This window comes from Hippopotamus amphibius, chromosome 4 (genome assembly GCF_030028045.1).
Source record: "Hippopotamus amphibius kiboko isolate mHipAmp2 chromosome 4, mHipAmp2.hap2, whole genome shotgun sequence".
In the NCBI taxonomy this organism is placed as follows: Eukaryota; Metazoa; Chordata; class Mammalia; order Artiodactyla; family Hippopotamidae; genus Hippopotamus; species Hippopotamus amphibius.
In genome coordinates, this window is record NC_080189.1 from 3,026,841 (window position 1) to 3,047,045 (window position 20,205).

General features: G+C 58.5%; 1 protein-coding gene across 1 annotated transcript in view; it reads right to left on the reverse strand.

The window, feature by feature from the left end:
• Positions 1–229: 229 nt before the first annotated feature.
• DPP6 (dipeptidyl peptidase like 6) overlaps positions 230–20,205 on the reverse strand; it is a 717,707-nt gene continuing 697,731 nt past the window's right edge. Inside the window, exons 19-26 of the mRNA XM_057731732.1 lie at positions 18,607–18,676; positions 17,060–17,254; positions 8,760–8,814; positions 5,154–5,265; positions 3,474–3,532; positions 2,618–2,690; positions 2,445–2,518; positions 230–538 (exon numbers count right to left, since the gene is read on the reverse strand). Coding sequence (XP_057587715.1) covers positions 392–538; positions 2,445–2,518; positions 2,618–2,690; positions 3,474–3,532; positions 5,154–5,265; positions 8,760–8,814; positions 17,060–17,254; positions 18,607–18,676 — 785 coding nt within the window. The 3' untranslated portion in view covers positions 230–391. The remainder of the gene's footprint in view (positions 539–2,444; positions 2,519–2,617; positions 2,691–3,473; positions 3,533–5,153; positions 5,266–8,759; positions 8,815–17,059; positions 17,255–18,606; positions 18,677–20,205) is intronic.

A 20,205-nucleotide genomic window follows, 5' to 3' on the forward strand; every position in this document is an offset into this window, starting at 1 on the left:
CCGTGGCGCAGTGACGTCAGACGGGGTGCGATGCTCTCGAGTGGACGCGGTACCCCAGCTTGAGCTCGAATTCCAGGGCCAGCTTCTGCCCTGCCGTCCATCCTTTGCTTTGTTCCTTGGGGAGGGAGCTTGGGGAGGCGCCCGTCACTCCGGGGGCAGGGAGGAGGCCATGGTTCCAGGCTCCGTGGAAGCCCTCGTGAGCAATGCTGCATCTACACCCGGGAAGGAGCTTGTTTCTGGAGCAAAACTGCCTTCAGGACCCGAGACACACATGCTATGAAGGTGACGCTTCCCGCCCCCACCCCCGGCCTCTGCGGGAGAGGGAGGCGGGATTCCCCGGTTGGTGGGTGTCCATAGTTGCAGGAGGAGCCAGGCTCTGATGGCCGGCTGGTCAGTCCTCCTCCTCCTCCTCTTTCGCTGAGGCTGCCGGGAGCTTGTCCTGGACCCTGAAGCACTCCACGAAGAAGCTGATGAGGGCTCGGTACAGGTGCTGCTGCAGGGGAGCGCTGCTGAAGTAGTGGCTCTCGTCCGGGTATATCTGCAAGGGAGGCACGAGGAGTCACCCACTGCGTGGCCGCCCTCCGTGGGCTGGGGCGCGGGTGAGATGCGGAGCCCCTGCAGCCCGGGCGCCGTGCTGCAGGAACTTTAGCCCGGAAGGCATGTTAGGGCTTTTTCTCCAGGTGGAAGGCGCCCTCAGCAAATCTGGGATGAAATCAGGAAACATGTCTTTTAACAGACTCTGCACATCTCGCTCTGCTTGTTTGAATTGGCAGCACGGATCCAGGCTCGGGGACTACAGAGGCAGCGGCCCATGCCTCCAGGGATCAGGACTCCCAAAGACATGGGAAGGACTCCCTGGTGCCTCTATAACCCGGCGAGTGTGGGAGACTCCTGCTGCCACGGGCACCTGCGTGACTCACTGCGTGCCATGCACGGGAGCCTTTCTGAACCTCGGTGTCCAGGGGCGTGGAATGACCCTAGTCACAAAGTCTAGCTCACTACGCTTTGTGAGACGTAAATGATGGAATGCCTCTAAAGTGCTCAGAACAAGGCCCGGGACGCAGGGAGGGCTGACGAGACGGCAGCTAATCACTCTGTCCCCATGTGGGATGAAACCGTGTACCCGGGGCGCTGCACGGCTTCCACACAAAGGGCCCCGTCCCAGCGGGGACCCAAAGCCTAGTTTCATTGGCCCCAAAGCCCATGTTCTTTCCATGAGACCAGGCTGCCACCTGCATCTTGAATCCTATCTTCCTTCTGTGTCTCTAGAGGATGACACTCACCTGTATTTTAATGTTTGTACGAAGGTGGTCACTATTATGTGTGCCTTAAATATCAAACAGCACAAAGGGGCACAAAGCAGGAAGCGTGTCTCCTCCACCCGCGTCCTGTGGCCCGGAGCCCTCACTGGTCCAAGCTCGGCGAGTATCTCCGACACGCGCCCTGCCCGCAAGCGTGTCCGCTGGGGCCGGGGGTGGGTCATGCCCAGCACCTTGCTGACTTCGGTTCGCCTGTATCCAGGGCGTGGTCCACATGGCACACTCGGCTCTGCCACTGGACCTACCGCAGCTGCCCGTGTGCATACAAGGTACTCGGTGTGGTCCTGCGACCTAAGCATTCTCGGAAGAAGCTCGTGTCCCGTGACCTGAGCCCCTCCCGCCGCGTTCAGTGGCACCGGAGCCAGCCTCCTCCCCGCGGGAAGCGCTGCCTGACCGGCCAGTGCACACGGGTCCCGCAGGAGACAGTCCTGCAGGAAGGCAGGGGCCGGTAGACACAGGCGGGCAGCACTGGCTCTGAGGAACGGGGCCTGGTGGAGGATGGCTCCATTCATCCCGGACCTGAAGAGACCCTCGGGTCATACCTGTCTCCCCAAATGAACCAGAGGGCAGGAAGGAGAGGGAGACGTTTCCAGAAGCAGCACGTGCACTGCTGGAAAGCACCTACACTAAAGCTGGCGGGTCAGCACTTGACGCCAGTGAGGTCAAGGCCGGGAGCTGGGTTCTCGGGAAGGACAGTGCTCTTTAAACTCCTGCTGCTCCAGAAGGTTCTGGAACCTCCAGCCAGTATTCAGTAGATGTGTGCTGTCCAGGGGAGGCTGGTGAGAGAAGGCTCAGGACCTGCCAAGGCCACGCCCATCAACGCAGGACAGCGGCCCCCTCTTCACCGCAGTGCGGGGTGTGGCCGCCAGCCTGCCCCCGCGCACCACCCCGGGAGGGAGTTCTAAAGGGGCTTGATCACAGCCTGAGTGCAGAGCCGAGGTGCCACTAATTAGCAGAAACAGGAAGCCCTGCTAATCTGTCTGATCTGGTGCGTCTCTGACCATCTCTGGCGACCGTGACTCAGGAGTGTGTGCGGACGCGGGATGGACCGGGTACCACTCAGCTCTTTCTCCGCAGAAAGGAGTGAGTCTCTGAGGCGGAGGCAGCGGGCATGCAGCACGGTACCTGTAAGCTGTAATTTGCCTTTCCCTTAATGAGCTGTGTGATGAGTTCTGCGGTGTGTTGGAAATGGATTTTTTCTGTTAAAAAAAACACAGAGAGAGACACATGTCCAAACCCACAAGGCCACGGAGGGCGATGCTTCCGCGGAGGCGCCGAGGCCAGCGTCAGGGGCTCACCGTCCGCGGTCGCGTGGATCATCAGGAGCTGCTGCCCTTCCAGCGCGGACACGCGGTGCGCCACCTTGGCCATCTGCACGCGGGCGAGGGGGCGTCAGCGCCCACTGCGGCAGCAGGGGACGCGTCCGGGAACCCTGAGGCCCGTGCGGGGCGGGCCCACGCAGTTCCCGGGGGCCCTGTGACAGCGCGCCGCGGCCTGGGCCTCCCCGGCCCCAACCCCTCTTAGGAAGAGGAAGGGGCGGGAGAAGACTAGGGGGCAGGGAGAAGGGCTCTGCTCCCCCGCAGGTGGCCTGGGGCCGTCATTTACTCCGTGCCACTGGGAGGTGACGCCCTGGCCAGACTGTCCCGTTGTCGGCACACAGGTTTCAGCTCTGAAGCTGCAGACTTGCTTGAGCAGGCCTCTGGCCTCCACGGGGGCAGGTGAGGAAAGGCCGTCCGCGCTCAGCCCACTGAGTGGTGAGGACCAGGCCGCGGTTTCAGGGGAGCTTCCTGCTGCCCCATGGAGGGCTTTTTCTCCCGGAGCAGAACAGCCTTGGGGGCAGGGGGCCAGAGGCCATCCCCAAGCCTACAGACCCTGGGACAGACTCCTCCACCCTAAGCCTTTCCCCACCTTCCTCCTCGTCCCTCAGGTTCCAGAATGGGCAACCAGACCGACGTGGGAGAGGTCACGGTCACCCCAGTTCGCAGGGTGGTGGGGCCAGAGTGAGCTTTGATGTGGCAGGGGGAGGACAAGGGCGGCGGGCGGGGAGCTAAGAGGGGCAGGGCCTGGAGGGGAGGGAGGGAGCAGTCTGGAGACGAGGTTGGCCCGCGTCGTTGGATTCCTGTTCTGCCAAGTGGCGGTGGTGCCCAAACATACCTCATACGCTCTGTTGTCAAGTCCGTGGAGGCCCAAGTACCTCTCGGAAAATGCAGATGCTGGACGAAAAACAGAGGGGAGCGCGTTACCCCTCGGCCTCGGGGCCGTCAGACGCTGGGGGCCGCCCTGGGGACGTTCACCTGCACAGCAAACTTTTCTTTTTGAAAAACCGTCTCAACCTCGTGGGTCTTCACAGAGGTAATCGGACAGCACCACCGTGACATTTAAATCTGCTCGGTTGGTACGGGTGCAGCAGTACAGCGGAAACCTGAGCAAAACCTCCTTAACCTGACCCCCAAATAAACAGGATTTGCCCCTCCCCACCCATTTCAACATACAGAAGGGGATACAAATCCTAAGAGCAAATTTCCATCAGGGTTTACTTATTTTCAGAGTCCCGGCTGTCTCCCTGCTACTGCTCCCTGGCTCAGGTCCGGGGTCTGGGTGAGGACCCGCAGCTGCCCCGTCAGGAAGTCAAGGAGGCAAGGGCGCCCCACTGCTTCCACAGGTACAGGGAACCCTCGGCTAAGTCCAAGAGACCACGTGGGGGTCTCGCTGTCCCGGGCATGGTGACACATCAGGGTGCGGGCGGTCACATTCATGTGACTCAAATCCGGCAAATTTGAAACAGTTTGATGAAAAACCCCAAGAAAGTCTCACTGAATTAGAAAACTATGGAACATGCTACATGTATTCCATGGGACAATAATTCTGAATTATTAAAACTTGGAATCAGGAGCGCTCCCGTAGGATTTTGGGTTGGACTGTGCCTTGAGCACTTGGCAAACATTAGCGCATCTGCTGAGAGCCTTTCCGCTGCCGGTGCCCGAGGACTGCGGACCCACCGGCGCCCCGGACTGCTCCGTGGGGTCTGTGGGTGCAGCGCTGGGGTGCGGGAGGGGGCAGCCCTGGGAGCAGTGCTGCTTCCTTTGCTCTGAAGGGACTGCAGGCCCGGGCAGGCTCCACAGCAGCCACTGGAAGCCCCCGGATGCCCCTGAGCCTGGCTCAGTGCCACAGCTGGGGCTGCCAGCTGAGCCTTCCTGCTGTCCTGACCCGGACGCCAGCTCCCAGGGCCCACAGAGAAGGCCTTGCCGACGGGGGCGATGTCACGAAGCCCTTCACATTCGGAGAAAGGAGCCCGACTAACCAGAGGGAGGACCCTCCAACAGTGACCACAGAGCCACGTCCGTGCAGGTGCAGGAGGGGTCTGGCCCCCACGCTGGGAGTCCTATCGCGGAAAGGAGCCGGCAGGTGCCGGAGAGGATGGCAGAGCAGAGCCACCCAGGACCCTTGGCGGCAGCTCCACCCTCCAAACACTCCCACGCGGGACAGAGACCCAGTGCAGAGCCCCCGCTCAACTCTGGGGTCAAAGAGGAAGGGCAGCCCTGGGGGTAGGGGTGGCCAGGAGCCTCCTTCCCCTCTGCTCCCACCATCCCATTACTGCAAGCAGAAGCGGAGATGCTAGTCACGTCTGGATCCTGGTCTCCTGGGTTGGGAATGTGACTTACGGGCAGTGGGGGGTTGCCCACGTTCAGGACAAGCAGCTTGAAACTCCCCTCCTGCCTCCACCAGGCCCTGTCTACGAGGGTGAGGTTTCACCGTGGGCCACGCCACTCACGGGGTATCATCCTGGGTGCTGAGCGAGGGAGGCCGGGCTGCAGGGAAGGCGGGGGCCCTTACCGTAGAGCTTGAAGTCTGTTATCGGGGAGAGCGCGGAGCCACAGGTGAAAACCGGGCCTTGATTCTCACTCTTCGCGGGGAGGATGTACATGCTCAGGTACCCACCGTAATCCTGGGAGAGAGTGAGAGGTGGAGAGCAGAGCGGAGCAGAAGTCAGTAATTCACCCATGAAAACAGCCTCAGACAAGGAGGTCAGTGACTCGAGCAACCACGGTCAGGTAGTTCTTCTTCTTCTTTTTTTTTTTTTTTTTAATTTAACACTGAAGAATTTTAAGGGAGGTAAAAAGATCAAAAGCAAATACCTTTCCAACTAAACACAACGTGAGGCAAGTGTCCCCCTCCTTGGAGTCTAAGTGACACGAGGATGAAATGCGATGGAGTGTGGCTGTGCACTAGGAAGCACCGTGTGAGTGTGGGGCGACTGTCGAGCATTTTCCCCCAGTGTTTCCTGCTGCCTCCCTTGTCCACAGGCAGAGCCAACCCATTTCCTGTGATCTCCAGGGAGGCCCCGTGAGGAGTCAGTGTCAAAGGGCTCCAGCACTGGTCACCAGGACACTCAGCTCAGGGGTCTACACGAGACAGAGGTCCCCACACGTCATGTACATGGGTCAGTCCTTCATTTCCTGTATTACCCTTACTTGGGGTTGACATGAAAGACCCCAACTTCAATATGAGCCTCCCAGAGAGAGGAGGGCATTACACCGTCTGCCATGGGTGCTGGCTGGTCTAGATGTGCCCGTTTCCCGAAAGACCGCTAGGGAAGGGGGCACAGATGTGATGTTTTGATGAGCAGAGGTGGGCAGGGAGAGGGGCAAAGGCCCAGAGGACCAGGGTGTGGCAGGGACTGTTAGAGGTGTGGGTGCATGTGCTGGGGTGAGGGGGCGGCGTGCGTAGAGCCCACCTACCTGCTGGAGGCGGTCCTGTCCACGCCATGCCAGACTCACTGCAGAATTAACTGGTTTTGATCAATATATTTGTTTGTTGTAATAGTGCTCCTTCAGTAGAACAGGAATATCTTAATGACAATACGAGTCTTTTTGGTTTCTGGCTAATAATATCCCAGGAACCGCCAAGCCTTACCAGTTATTCTGCAGTTTGTTTTTTAAAACATGTTGACCGACACCATCAAACGCTGGTGAGGCTGTGGAGCCACAGGAACGCTCACGTGTCGCTGGTGGGAACGCAAAGTGGTATGGACACTATGGAAGAGAGTCTGGTGGTTTCTTACAAAACCAAACATCCCCTCACCATGGGATCCTGTGACTGCACGCCTTGGTATTTACTCTAAGAAGCTGAAAACTTACATCCACACAAAAACCTGCGCGTGGATGACTTCGGCAGCTTTACTCATGATTGTTGAAACTTGGAAGCAGCCAAGATGCCCTTCAGTAGGTGATGGACAAACTGTGGTGCATCTAGCAGAGGAGTATTCGGTGCTAAAAAGAAACGCACTCTCATGCTATGAAAAGGCACGGAGGAGCCTTAAATGCATGTTGCTAAGGGAAGGGAGCCAGTCTGAAAAGGATCCACACTGTGATTCCAACGCTATGACATTCTGGAAGAGGCAAAACTACTGAAACAGTACACAGATGAGTGCCTGCTGGGGGCGGGGGAGAGGGATGACTAGGTGGGGCTCAGAGGACGTCGAGGGCACTGAGAACACTCTGTGATCCTGTAACGATGGATACGTGTCATCGTGCGTTTGTCCAAACCCGTGGAAGCGACGACCCCAAGAGTGAGCCTGGTGTGAACCATGGGTTCCGGGTGACGAGGATGTGTCCGCGCAGGTCTGTCGACTGTAACAAAGCACCAGATGCTGGGGGTGTTGACGGTGGGGGAGGCTGTGCGTGGGGGCGGGGGAGGAGCAGGGGGACTCCCCTCACAGTGCTGTGAACCTAAAACTGCTCTAGACAAAGTCTTTTTTAAAAAAGGGTTGAACACATTTTCCTGGAGGACCTCATGGCCTTCCAGGATCTCAGTGAGACCTGTCCAGCACCTACCTGTCCTGTGGGGGCAAGGTGTAGTCTACAGGCCAGAGCCCACAGGACGCAGCCCCTGTAGGACACCCGTGGGGCGGCCACAGCTCCACGGGCCCTCTGAGGCTCCAGGAGGTCCTGGCCTTGTGATGAGGGGGACACAGAGCCGGGGCAGTACCTAGACTTATTAGGTTGCTGTAGGAAGGAAATAAGAGGAAAGCCTGCAGAATGCCCATCAGCTAAAGGAATCTATAGCTTATTTCCCCCCAGGAGATGCAATCATGGAGTCCACGAACCCCTATGTGAGGCGCTATTCAAGAGACGAGGACCCGTCAGGCAGAGCGGCTAACGCAGGGGACCAGCAGAGAGCACCGCACACACGTCCTCGGCCCATCTCAGGGACGGGGTGCGGGCCCCGCAGCAGCCAGCTCCCCGCAGCTGGATCACCCCCTTGTCCAGGAAGCCTCTTTTCTGTCCCACGACCCCCGTATCTGCACCCAGAGGGAACTCTGAGCGGTGCAGGAGCTGGGCTATGTTCTGGTGCCCATGCGGAACGCAGCCAGAGGAGGGAGGCCAAGCTCCCAGAAAGAGCGGAGACTGGACAGAGGTTGACGCGGGCCTGGGCGCCCTGCCCTGAGTCACAGTCAGTCTGTTGGGCGGTAAGCTTCCTGGGGGGATGGTTGGTAAGTGCTAACACCTCAAGTTACGCTGCAAGTCATCCGGGCTCTGAGCCTCACAGGCTGGGAGTGGCCTCCGCCAGCACAGAATGAGCCCTAGGACTCTGCGTCCAGACTCTCGTCCATCCCCTAGGCCGTCCCTTGACCGCTGCACCTCCCGGGAGGGTGTGGGACCGCGTATTCCGGCACCCCCCACGGGGCGGAGCCGCGTCTCAGGTACACACGGCTCCCTCGGGGCCCTGGGCTCAGAGGTGATGACGTAACAGGCATCCCTACACTTAGCTGTTCAGACCTCCACCTGCTGTGGGGTCACTGTGAGGGCCCTCTGTAGGGCCTGTTCTCTCAGAGGGAAGACGGCTCTGTGTCTGTCGTCTGTGCTCCTGCCTTGAGACCAAGAGACCGTAGGTCCAGGCCACCTAACACCGGGGGGAGGGGGCCAGGGCGATAGGAGGTGGTCCTCCAGGGACCTGCCCAGACAGGGGCCCCACCACACCCGGCTACGGCCCTGGGCCACGGGCCACCCGCGGAAGTGTCTCTGGTTTGCTAGTTCAGTGCATGAACCCCTGCACCCGCTCCCTTCCACACGCGTGAACCTGGTAAATCAATTCAGCTGCTGCGTAAAGACCTACAGAAAAGCCTCCTGCCTCCCCTCCTTTCCGCGTGCCACCCAGGAATCACGGCCGGCTTGTCCGAAAGCCCATTAGGAGCCTCACAGAGCACTCCCACGAGGACCAGGCTTCATCTTTCCTTCCAGATAACGTGAAGAGAAACACTGATATACGAGCTGCTCAGGTGAGGGCTCCCTGTGCTGGAGTCACGGAACATCCAAACTCACTTTAAAAAATAACTGCTCGCATGCGGCTGGAGCAGAGACGTTCCCAGTAAATCAGGGTTAGGCCCGGGGGTGGTGCGGCTCGGGGCCTGAGCAGGGGCCGTACAAACAAGGGCCTCACCTTCCCAAACACGCCCACGCGCGTCCTGTCGATGTACTGCTCCTTCAGCATCATCCTGCAAGGTCAAGGAGAGGGGGAGTTAGCGCACGCACGGCTGAGCCGTGCCACCTGGGGCCGAGAGCCGTGCTCGCCAACCGCTTCAAGGACAGGAACCCCTACTTAAATCAAAGGAAAGACGGCGATTCCAACATCGCTGGCCACTGCTTTTGCTTCTTTAGTGCATTGTACGCCCACACGCTGAACTCACAGCGCCCTCGCCGTCCCCGTGGGGCGGCCGGTGTATGAGAGAACCAGGGACGCGGAGCAGCGGAGGCCTCCTGCAGCCTCGCAAGCCCGCTGGCCATCCCTGTCTCCGACGCAGCCGCCGCCCACTTGGACCACGTGACACCAGCCCCCAGGCTCAGGGAGGGTCCTCCGGGTGTTACGCCGCTCCTCTCCACCTGCAGAGTCCTCCGTCCCCAGTTCCTGGGAGGGGTCCCTGTCTCGGACCTGTCTGGTGGCAGAGTCACCCCTGCCTGGAGCCTCCTGCCAGGGCTCTGCCTGGATGTGACCAGCTCGGTGCCTGTCTGGTCCTGCCTTGTCCCTGCCTGTATCTCACTGCCCTCCCCTGTGGTCCCGTTTCCCCCACAGACTGGCTGGACTCTTACTTCTTTCTGGACCCTCGTTCAGCCACAGGAGTCCCGCCACCTGCCGGCCAGTAACTGGCTGCTTTCTGAGTCTACCTGCGGCCTCTCTCCACTTGTCACCTCTGCAAAGCCTCGGCCCCCAGCTTCCGGTCACCCCTGTTCTGGGTGTCGCCTGCTGATTATCTTCTTGCATCTGCTGCCTGGAAACACCCTGTCGCCTCTAACTGCCCTTCTCAGCCTGGGGGACGGTAAAATTTTGGATCTTGGGCCCCCAGAGTGCCGTCCTTCTCCAGCCAACTCCCCAAGGACCCCCACGTCCCTGGGGCCTGGCCAGCCCTTCATGGTTAGGGCAGCGCTTCTGTTGTGAGGTCTGACATGCACGGACCCCGTTCCCGGGGGCGGGAGGGGGGGCTAGTGCCGAGCAGCGATGCCCTGACTTCTCGCCGTGGCCATGTTTCAGGTGACGTTTGTACTTTTGTTACAACTGGCCCCCAGTATCCACGGGCTCTACATCCACAGACCCAACCAACCGTGCAGTGGAAATATTGGGGAAAAAATCCAGAAAGTTCCAAAAAGCAAAACTTGAATTTGCCGTGCCCTGGCAACCATTTACATAGCACTTACACTGTATTTACAACTGTCTATGACGTAACCTTTACACGTACGGGGGATTATAATGGGGTGAGAGAGGCGTGTATCTTAGGTCCTCGGGAGGATGCGCAATGGTTATGTGCAAATGCTCCGCCGCGTCACAGAAGGGGCTTGGGCATCTGAGGACTGTGGTACCCACGTGGGTCCTGGAACCAGTCCCCGTGGAAACCGAGAGAACTGTGCATTACTATGTTAGTATAATGAGTTTCTCCAGAGTATTTGTGGAAAATTAATGATTCAGGCATGTTCGCTCTCTGGATTGATCTATTTGATTCCATTTCAGAACACTAGTGAGAAGAAGAAAACTGGCCTCTACCTTCCCCTCCTCCTCCTCCCCCACCACATCCATCCCTTGAGCGTGCCCCGTCTCCGTGTACGAGTCTTGGTGCCGAGTCTTTGGGACAAAGGCTCACTAATTCACATGCCTTGCTGTCAAAAGCGTCCCTTCGCATGACTCAGGGTATCTTGCGTCCAGTTCCTGCTCAGCTACTAAGGGGCTGTGAGACCTGCAGACGCGTCACTGAAACTTTCTGGCAGGAGTGGAAGAGGCTCCAGAGGCTGGGGCACCCGGCTCACTGCACGGTGAGGCGTGCGATCGCAGCAAGCACACTGCGCAGGAGTCTGCATCCTACGCGGCCCTCCCCCAGCCGGTCCCAGATGCAGGCACTCGGGAATGTGCTGCCCGGGCTGGGGAAGCTGACACCCCCGCAGAGGATACCCACCTGTCAAGGGGTGCGGTCTCCCCAGTGAAGAGCTGGATGCCCTCCACCAGCCTCAGGAAAGCCCACAGCTTAGAGCTCACACTCTGCACATGGCACTGGAGCCTGGGTTAGTGCCTCTCTTATGAATGGAGAGGCAGCCAGGTTTCATCAAAAATGTACAGAATCTTCCAGAGAGTCCAAACCCAAACCCAAACAACAACAACAAAACCTAGGAAAATTCAGGAACCCAGCAGGAACAGAGATGACACAGTGAACAAAAGAAAACCGTCACTAACGTATCTAGAAAGACAAAATATTGAACCAATGAGACAAGAATAGTACGCTCTTGGGTAAAGAAAGAAGGCTAGGGATTTTGAGGTGTCATGCCTGAAAATAAACATTCAACAGAAAGGCTGGAAAATAGGAGAGAAATGGTATGAGGATAAACCCAGAAGCGCCAAAATCAGTACAATAAAATTTCCAGGAAGAAATAACAGAGAAAAGAGAAATTATCAATGTATTATAGTAAAAGACTGAAGAACAATTATTCCCCAGATTGAAAAGTCCCACACCCAGGGCTGAAATTTCAGGATGCCATGATTACAGAGGTCCTTCTTCTGAAAGGGAGAAAGAAGCAGGCCCTCTACAGGGATCAGCAAACAGGATGACACCGCTTTTCTCTCCAGCAACACAATGGTGGATGATTCCAGGGTCTTCTAGATAGAAGTTATTTTCTTTGTAGATTTTATATCTAGATAAACAATATTCTCAAATGTGGGGATAGAACAAAGATGTTTTGTGATGTTTCCTAGATATATGAAGCAAAAAGTAAATAAAAAGAGACATGGATCTGTTGTTCTTTGGCACATGACCCAGGAAAGTTGCAAAAGGGCCTCAAAGTTGACCCTACAAGATACCTGGTCCAAGTGGAGCAGAAGAAAGGGGACGACAGCTCGAGAAGAGAACGTTGGAATTGACAGATTACTAGCATTTTTGAGCATCTGGGAAGAATACTAACAGGGGCCTGGGTGACATGCAGGGACTGCAGATGTTATGAGCAGGCACATGACAAGGCACCCGAGCGAAGGACAGAGCGACACCCCGGGAAGAGTTAGACCACACAGAGGGTGGGAGGGCGTGGCGAGCCCAGCGGGGCTGCCGTCAGCACCACTTACAGGGGGAGCCTGCACCTCGGGCTCCCGGTCTAACCAGGCAGGTGATGTAACAGTTCTGGGAAGGTGATGGTACGAAGCAGCTACATCCTCACCCGCCACAACAGGAAGTCACGAGATGGAAATCGTGGCGTGATGACAACTGTGTCCAGACGCACTTGATGAAGGACAGGATGGGGTTGAGGGTGACAGGTTGCCTTGGGGAAGCAGCGCTGGCGGGGGGTCGGGTGAAGGGCAAGGGAATTTGTGTTGATTGTTTATGTCTTTGTTATGGGTTGAATTCTGCAAAATATGCTGAATTTCTAACCCCCAAACTTCAGTGTGGGACCGTACTTGTCAATAGGGTCCATTGCAGATGTGATTTAAGTTAAGATGAGGTCACACTAGAGTGACTAGTGTCCTTATAAGGGGAAAAGAGACAAAGAGACCCAGGGAGGACATGGCCAGGCGAAGATGCAGGATTGGAGGGACACGTGTATAAGCCGAGGGCTGCCAGTGACCACCGGGAGCCCGAAGAGGGAGGGAAGGAACCCCCTGCAGGCGTTAGAGAGAGTGCAGCCTTGCCCACACCTTGATTTTGGTGTTCCAGCCCTAGGAAACTAATGCAGCACTTTCACACTTTTGCTTCTTAAAAACATTGTGTAGGTATCATAGGATAGCCTGGCAGACTTCAAGCCACATCTGTCAGGCTTAGGAGTTGGAGGTACACACACACACGCAGCCTAGGTCGACCTTCAAAGCATGGTAGGCATTGCCTACGCACGTGGAACCAATGAATACACTTCTTCAGGTTTCTGAATTCTCTCCTCGTGACCCAAATCCCTGATATACAGACATGCATCTGGGAACATCTGGTGAAATGGTCCACCTGGTCCCCTGAGGACTCTGCCCCACGGCCTGAGGTCCAGACCACAGTCGCTGGGATCGTGTAGCGGTCTTCGGAGGCCACAGAATGTGGCGTGAGCCACGTGCACCTCAAAGGGCGTGGGCCCAGGGTCTTGAGCACCATTCCAATCCGTAAAATATCTCGGGCTTTTATTCTCAGACCTGTGCCCCCATCTGCAGGCAGCCTCCAGTCTCCGGCAACCCTTTGTTCTAAACAGCTGGCAATTCACTTCCTGATCTAAAAAACACATGTCTTGAAAATGACCCTCATTTGTAAAGGACTCAGGAGTCTTCGAAGGAAAATAGTTTTCTGCATTGTCAAAGATTTTTATTGTCTTGTTGCTATGTTTCCACTAATCTGCCGGGCAGCTCCCACGTGATGGTGGTTTCCTGGTGAGCAGTGGGGCCTCGGGACGGAGGAGGCTGACTCGCGTACGGAGCACGTTTTGCCACTGGGATGGTCCGAGGTGTGGCAAGAGCAGGTGTGGGATCGACCCGGGCATCCTTCTCGATGGAACAGGTGCCGGGCTCAGCTCCACGCCAGGGTCCACAGAGGCCCCGAGTGAGGACAGGGAGGTGCCCGCCTCCAGAAGCGCGTCTGGGGGAGGTGGGCTGACACCCTGGCAGCGGCAGTGCTCGCACCTTCCAACCTTCCCTGTGTCCACAGCGTCTCAAGCTGTCCCCGCCGTGACCGGTGTGGGGTCCTCTAAGGCCCCCGTCAGCCTGGCAGAGACCTCAGAGCCCAGCTGCCACCGGAAGCCCGATCTTTCCCTCTGTCCCGTCCTTGCCCGTGTCAGACCCCTGCGGTCTGACGGCTCTGCCCCTGCTGTGCCCCTGCCCGTGTCCTGCACAAACATGCCTTGGGCACGCCTACACGTGTGTTGGCACCGCTTACTGGGGACCCAGGCTGACGAGGTGTCATGGACCACAGAGCTGCTTTCAGCACCTTCAGAGTCGGGGAGCCTCACAGCCAGAGACGTGAGGGAGCAGGAAGAGGGGCCAGCAGGAGCAATGTGTCTGTACGTCTGTCCTGCCCTGTGGGGGGGGAGCTGCAGAGTGTCGTGAGGGACACAGAGCTCAGGGCCTGGCTCCAGGGTCCCGACTTGCCCATCTCCGGATTCACTCTCATAAATCTTGCTGACTCTGCCTCGGAAATGCCTCCTCCCTGGGTGCCCCACCCCAACCTCTCAGGGCTCCCACAGCCCCGGCTGGCCTCCTGCCCCAGGGCACCCCCTCCCCGGCCACGCCTCTGTAGACATGCGCCTTACTTCTCTCCCCTTAAATCACCCAGTTTGAATGTTTCCTGCCAGGACTCCGACCCATAAAAGCTGCTACACTGCTACCAGCACACGGTTCTGAAAAATAAAGGTGACCTCACCACCTCTTGCTAACCCCCTGCAGGACCTCTGCTGTGGCGAGGGCAGGCGGCAGCACCAGAGGATGGTGCGGGAAGGTCTCCCGGCCCAGCCCCGCCACTCCTGCACCTCCTGCGTCTCCACCGCCCACCCTGCGTTTCTCAGTGGCCCGGGACCGGCTGTGCCTTCGCAATGCCTCAACCTTGGCTCACAGTATTTTTTCTGTGTGGAATGCACACCTCCCATTTCCTGCTGGCAAATTCCTATTAATCCTTTGAGGTGAGGTCTTAGCTGAAAGTCACCTCCTCCCAGAAGCCCCTCCAGGCAGGGCTGTGCTCCTCCCGTGCACAGAACACCCGTTCACAGGGTCTCTTGCTGTGGTGGGAGAGGAGAGACTCTGGGCTCCAGGACAAACGCCTGGGGGGCGCAGGAAGTCGGGAGAGGGGCCCGGGGTGGGGAGGTCTGGGGACTTAGCGAAGTGGGGGCTGGCCTCATGGTTTCTTAAACTGATGAAACTGGGCTATTTCTTTCTAATGAAAACAGTCCCAGATCCTAAATAAAGCTTCCTAGAGGTTTCCATAGCTTCAGACGTCTGGGTTCAGCTTCCCGAGAAGGTCTGCGTGGCTGCTTTCAGTGTAAGGTTCGCGATGGCCTGTGTGCTTGCTCGGGGAGGCCTCAGTGGCTAAGAGTTTACGTGATTTACTGTTTTCCTGGAACAGGTTCTGCAAGTTCTTGAACAGATGGCTGATCAATCCCTTATCTTCAGAAAGACCGTGGGTGTGAAACAGTCTCGTGCCCCTGCTCAGAGGGGGGCTGCCAGGCCAGCTGGGCCGGCAGGGTGCCTGAAGGATGCCACGTCCTCTGCCAGGGCCTCGGTGGGCCCGCGAGGGCTCCGGGCTTCCTGGGGGGAGGCAGGCCGGGGCGGGTGAGGACAGAGGGGGCGGCAGATGGAGAAGGATAAAAAGAGGGGGGCTCCGAGGGAGGGGGCTCTGCTGTCACCCCCTCCCACTCCCCTCCTGAGCGCAGCCTGGGCCCACGCGCTCCTCCCAAGGGGTCCCTGTGGCACACATGCCAGTGGTGCTCCTCCTTCCCCGACTGTGTTGTCACCCATTCCCAGCCCACCTGGTCTCAGGGGGGCCACCCCACTGCTCTCGCGGGTGATGCTTCTGGGCTCCGGGGTCAGCAGGGAGACGTAAGGAGAGGCGTGCTGGGCGCCCCTGGGGAGGCTCCTCCCTTCCTTTCCGGAAGTTTCTGGAAATGGCTCAACCTGCTGGAGGTACAGCAGCTGAGCATGAGGCCCTGTGTGTGGCTGAGTGGAGAGATGAGCAGGCCGGGACTTCAGTGGCACTGCCGGGCCCCTGGGCAGCCAAGCTGAGGCCTGACGTCCCTCTGGACTCTAGAGCCAACCCAGGGCCTGTCTATAAAGCACGTCTGGACGTCCCTGGTGGCGCAGTGGTTAAGAATCCACCTGCCAATGCAGGGGACCTGGGTTTGAGCCCTGGTCCAGGAAGATCCCACATGCCGCGGAGCAACGAAGCCCGTGCGCCAGAACTACTGAGCCTGCGCTCTAGAGCCCGTGAGCCACAAGTACTGAGCCCGAGTCCTGCAACTACTGAAGTCCATGTGCCTAGAGCCCGTGAGCCACAATTAGTAATGCCCACATGCCTAGAGCCTGTGCTCTGCAACAAGAGAAGCACGTTTACCATTGTGTGTGTGTGCGTGTGTGTGTGTGCGTGTGTGTGTGTGCGTGCGCGCACGCACGCACTGTCGTCGACTTCCAGGCAAAAGTATCCTGACGGATGCACCCCCACAGACTCCCCGGTGCTCTGTGGTCCCTCCCGCCCCTGTTTTCTGCCTGTAGCACGTGCAGGTCTGGCCTCGTCACCTGTCTCCCTTCACAGTCACGACTCCCTTGAGGAGGGGGCCATTCATTCACTCGCTCATGGTTCCGTCCACTTGGAAGTTATTTACGCGTACTCACCACGTGCCATCAGTCTTTTTAAAAACAAGAGAGAAACTGTTCTGAAAAGTCAGTGGAGTGAAATCTTTTACAGCTGCAGAGCAGGCAGCCGTGATGACAGATGGGCTGGGCTGTCCGGCTCTCTTACAGCCCTCGGATCAACAAACACTCACTCATCTGGGCGCCGAATCCCGCCCTCTCCAGGCGCCCAGGGTCCAGCATCGCGCACCCCTATTCACAATGAGGATGACAGTTGTGCGATACGCCCTTCTTGTCCCTCCGAGCACCTGAGTCTGTGGGTCCGGCGGCATCTCCCGGGTGAAGTCACACTTGGCCCCACCGTCCGCTGTGGTAAAACTGTGAAGACTATTTCTACCGATGTGCCTGCAGGCCAGTGAGCCGGGCACAGGGTCTCGGTGCGTCTTTCTCCGGGGCAACAATAAAACTCAGTCGATAGCTTTGAACACCTGTCCCTTGCATGAAGCCTCTTTCTGTTCTCAGTGGCGCTCTACTGGTCCAACCTGCTGCCTGGATGCACGGCAGTGCCTCCTCGGGGACGAGGTGACCTGCTGCGTGGCTCCAGCCCCTCTCACGTTCTCTCTCTCTCTCGTCCTCCCCGCCCCCGTCTCACTCTACCCCTGTGATCAGTGGCCAAGGTCCACGAGCACAGCACCAGGAAGCCATGAGGACCCATGTCATGGTCTCTGCACCTTGTTTCAATCAGCGAAATGCACAGACCACCGAGCTATGCAAAAACTAGGATACAAGTCTTTGGGAGAATATTCCTGGTAGGAATTCACTGTGGAACTGCCCAGAGAATTTTGTAAATACGAGCAAATCACAGGCAAAATGTGTGCGTTGACAAGAAACGCACCTGGAGGGGCCCACGGCGCAGCCCAGGTAGGAGATGCCCCCTCCCCGTTCCAATGGCGCCCCCGGGGGGTCCTCACCGCACAGCCTCCATCTGGTCCTTCTCCTCCAGGGAGCCCAGCCTCCGCTTCACCTCGTGCAGCAGCTTGGTGCCTTGGAAGCCACTGCCACGGCCGTCGCACTTGACCACCACGGCCCCGTGACTGCTCACCATCACTGTCTCCCAGGTCAGCTCGAATTTCTCGGCCACGCTCTGGCTCCCTGGGGCGCCATCCCTGGAAAGGCAGGCCAGGCCTTGGCACGCGGCCTGAGGCAGCGGCTGGTGCATCCGACCCCGGGTTCCAAGGACGCTCTCCTAGGGGCTGTGCTCACCCTGGAGGGTGCCCGCAACCCCGGCTACCATGCCCGACTCGCCACCTCTGCACACCCGAGGACCGCCCCAGCACAAGGGCGCCGAGGGGCATGTCCTTGGGGAGAGAAACTTGAAAAGTCCTCCCACGTCCCCCCTCGGTCGGCCTCCCCGCAGGGGCCGACGCGGCCCGTCCGTCCTTCCTGGGTTCGGTTTCCTGGGCTGCCCCGCAGTGCCCATCACGTGTTGCTCCTTCTGGTGGCACTTGGTGTGAAGGAAGCCCCTCCCTTCTGGTTCGCTCTGAAGCAGAGCCCGTGGCTGACCTGGGTGGCCTTTCTGTCTGCGTCCCCGCGGGCAGCCTGTCCCCCCACCCGAGCAGAGTACCGCCCAAGCGCTTAGCTGGGTGGGGGGGTTCTCTTGTCCTCCATCATCCCTGCCCCCATCCGGGACACGACCCTGTGAGCTGAAATCACCGCAGCGCATGCTCCCACCCAGGAATCGGCCAGCGCTGCCCACAGGCCATGCACACGGGCACGCAGCTGTCAGCACTCAGCAGCACCAACAGGGGTAGGGAGGCTTCCCGGTGATTCTCCTTTTGGGGAGGGGGGCGGGGTGAGCGGAGGGGACGGCCAGTGCCACCATGCCCAGTGCCCTCAGAAACGACAACAGACGCGGCAGGCCTGCCGAGGCCGCAAGCTCCTCCCTCCCCAAGGAGGTGGCAGCTGCTGCCATCACCATCCTGGCCGTCTGCAGGATAGGAGTGCAGGCGAGGGGGGTGTGCGCGCGCGTGTGTGTGTGCTGCGTGTGCTGATGTGTGTACGTGGCAGGTGGGGCGTGTGTATGTCAGAGGTGCTCAGAGGCTCCTGAGCCGTTCTCGACATGGGAACCAGAGGCTTGCTAGTTAGCACACGGCAGACCTGCAGTCATCCTGCAGGCCAGCGCCTGATGTTCAAAGCCGCCTGGGGGCACTGGAGGAGCCACTGGTCCCAGTGAGCGGCCTGCCAGGCGTTTCTGGGGTCCCGCCTGTTTCTGGGGGGCCCAGGGTGACTGGGGTGCGTCCGCCCTGCACGGTGAGGTCGGGCTCCCCGTCAGCTTTCCTGCCCTCCCCGGGCCCGCTGACCGGCCCCGCAGCATGACCCATGGAACGAGACTCAAGGCCTGCGTTCACTGTGGCAAATCCCGAAGTTGCCTGGGGCCCGCTTTCCTTCACTGTCTGGGGTCACTGCTGAACTGTTTTCAGTTTGCAACAATGTCAGGCCCTCCCGCTGGGATACTTACAGCACCAGCAGCAAGGGGTAGTGGGCCGTGTCGGTGAAGGTCGCTGGCTTGAGGATCTGCACCGGCAAGTCTAGGCAGAAACAGACCACAGCGCAGCACGTCAGCGGCCAGGAGGGGAGGCGCAGGATGGGCGCTGGCTGGGGGTGCCTGCCCTGGGGGCATGCCCCTGGGGGCCTGGGAGGCGGACACTCTGGTGGGTGACGGCCGGCACTCCGCAGACAGGGTGACTCCGGCTCACTGTGGACGTGGGCAAAGCACCCCATCTCTTTGAGGCTGAGTGTCTCCATCTGAAGCTTAAATACAATTTTGCAAACAGGAATGTGCTGGAAAACAGAAAAGCCTGCACTAGCCTGCACCACTGCGCGCGCCTGCTAACAGCAGGATTCCTGCAGGAAGAAGTGAACCTCCAGGGCCGTGTGCACCTCTCTGCCGGGTGGGTGGGCGGCACTGCTGCAACATGCAGTGGGGATGGATACTGGGGAGCTGTGGGGACCCTCCGTGCAAAGCCAGGGGCTGCGCGGGCCTCCCTGTTTGCAGGCTGGAGCTGCGAAGGTCTGGCTGCCGCGGAGACAGCGGGAGAGAATTGGCCCTGCAGCCAAGGTCCTTCAGATCTGGTCCTTGGCAACCAGGGTCCAGTCTGGGAGGGAGGGGGCGTTTCCCTCGCTGCTTTCTCTGTCCTTCCCCAAACAAACCTTCCTGCCCAACTTATAAACTGTTTATTGATGTTAACTACAGCCCCGATTAGCAATTAAATTGGAATGAGTGGCTTTTTCAGTACAATTACTATAGATACACCCCAGGCTGGGGGTTGGCTTAGCAGCCTGCTCTGACCAGGGCCTCATTAGGGATTCTGGCTGAATGTTAATGGCTTGCAAATTAGATCAATGGCCCAGGGACCCTGGACTTTAGCACTGAAATATCCATAAAACATGGTCTGGGCTGCATTCTGCCACTGATCAGCCCCTGGCAGGCTCTGGCCGCAAGCAGAGGAATACACTCGGAGAGCCTTCCTGCAGACGGGCTGCTTCCCTAAGGAAAGCCATAGCCTCTGGTAGCATCAAATGAAAAACAAAGCATAACAAAATGAAAACAGCTTGGTAGGGCGACATCGGTCAGATTTTCTGGGACCCGAGGGGCAATGAATGGACGCCGGCCCGCACACGGCTGTACTGCTCTCCTCGCATCTTCATCCCATTTACCCGCCAGAAATCCTCACCCTGGAAGGAAACCTCGTGTACAAGGGGGTGGGGGTGGGAGTTGGCTTTTTGTTTCTAAAGACCCTTTTCTGCATTTTTTGAGGAGGGGATGGCACGCACCCCTTAGTGCTCTGGGGTTTGGGAAACACTGTGTGCAGAGTGAATTGGAGGCAGCAGCCCTGGGCTGGGGGATGAGAAGGGATTTGAGAATGAATGTGCTCTGGCCTCCAAGGCTGTGGCAGGAAGTAACAGACGGGAGAAAACCTGCTGATGGGGGACAGGGGTGGGGCAGGAAGCTGAGGTCTGACCCTGGAGCTTGGCTGGCCGCACAGGGCGGGCTGTGCGAGAGCCCCGGCTGGACGGGCAGCTCTGCTGTCATAACAAGCCCCGTGTTTTCATTTTG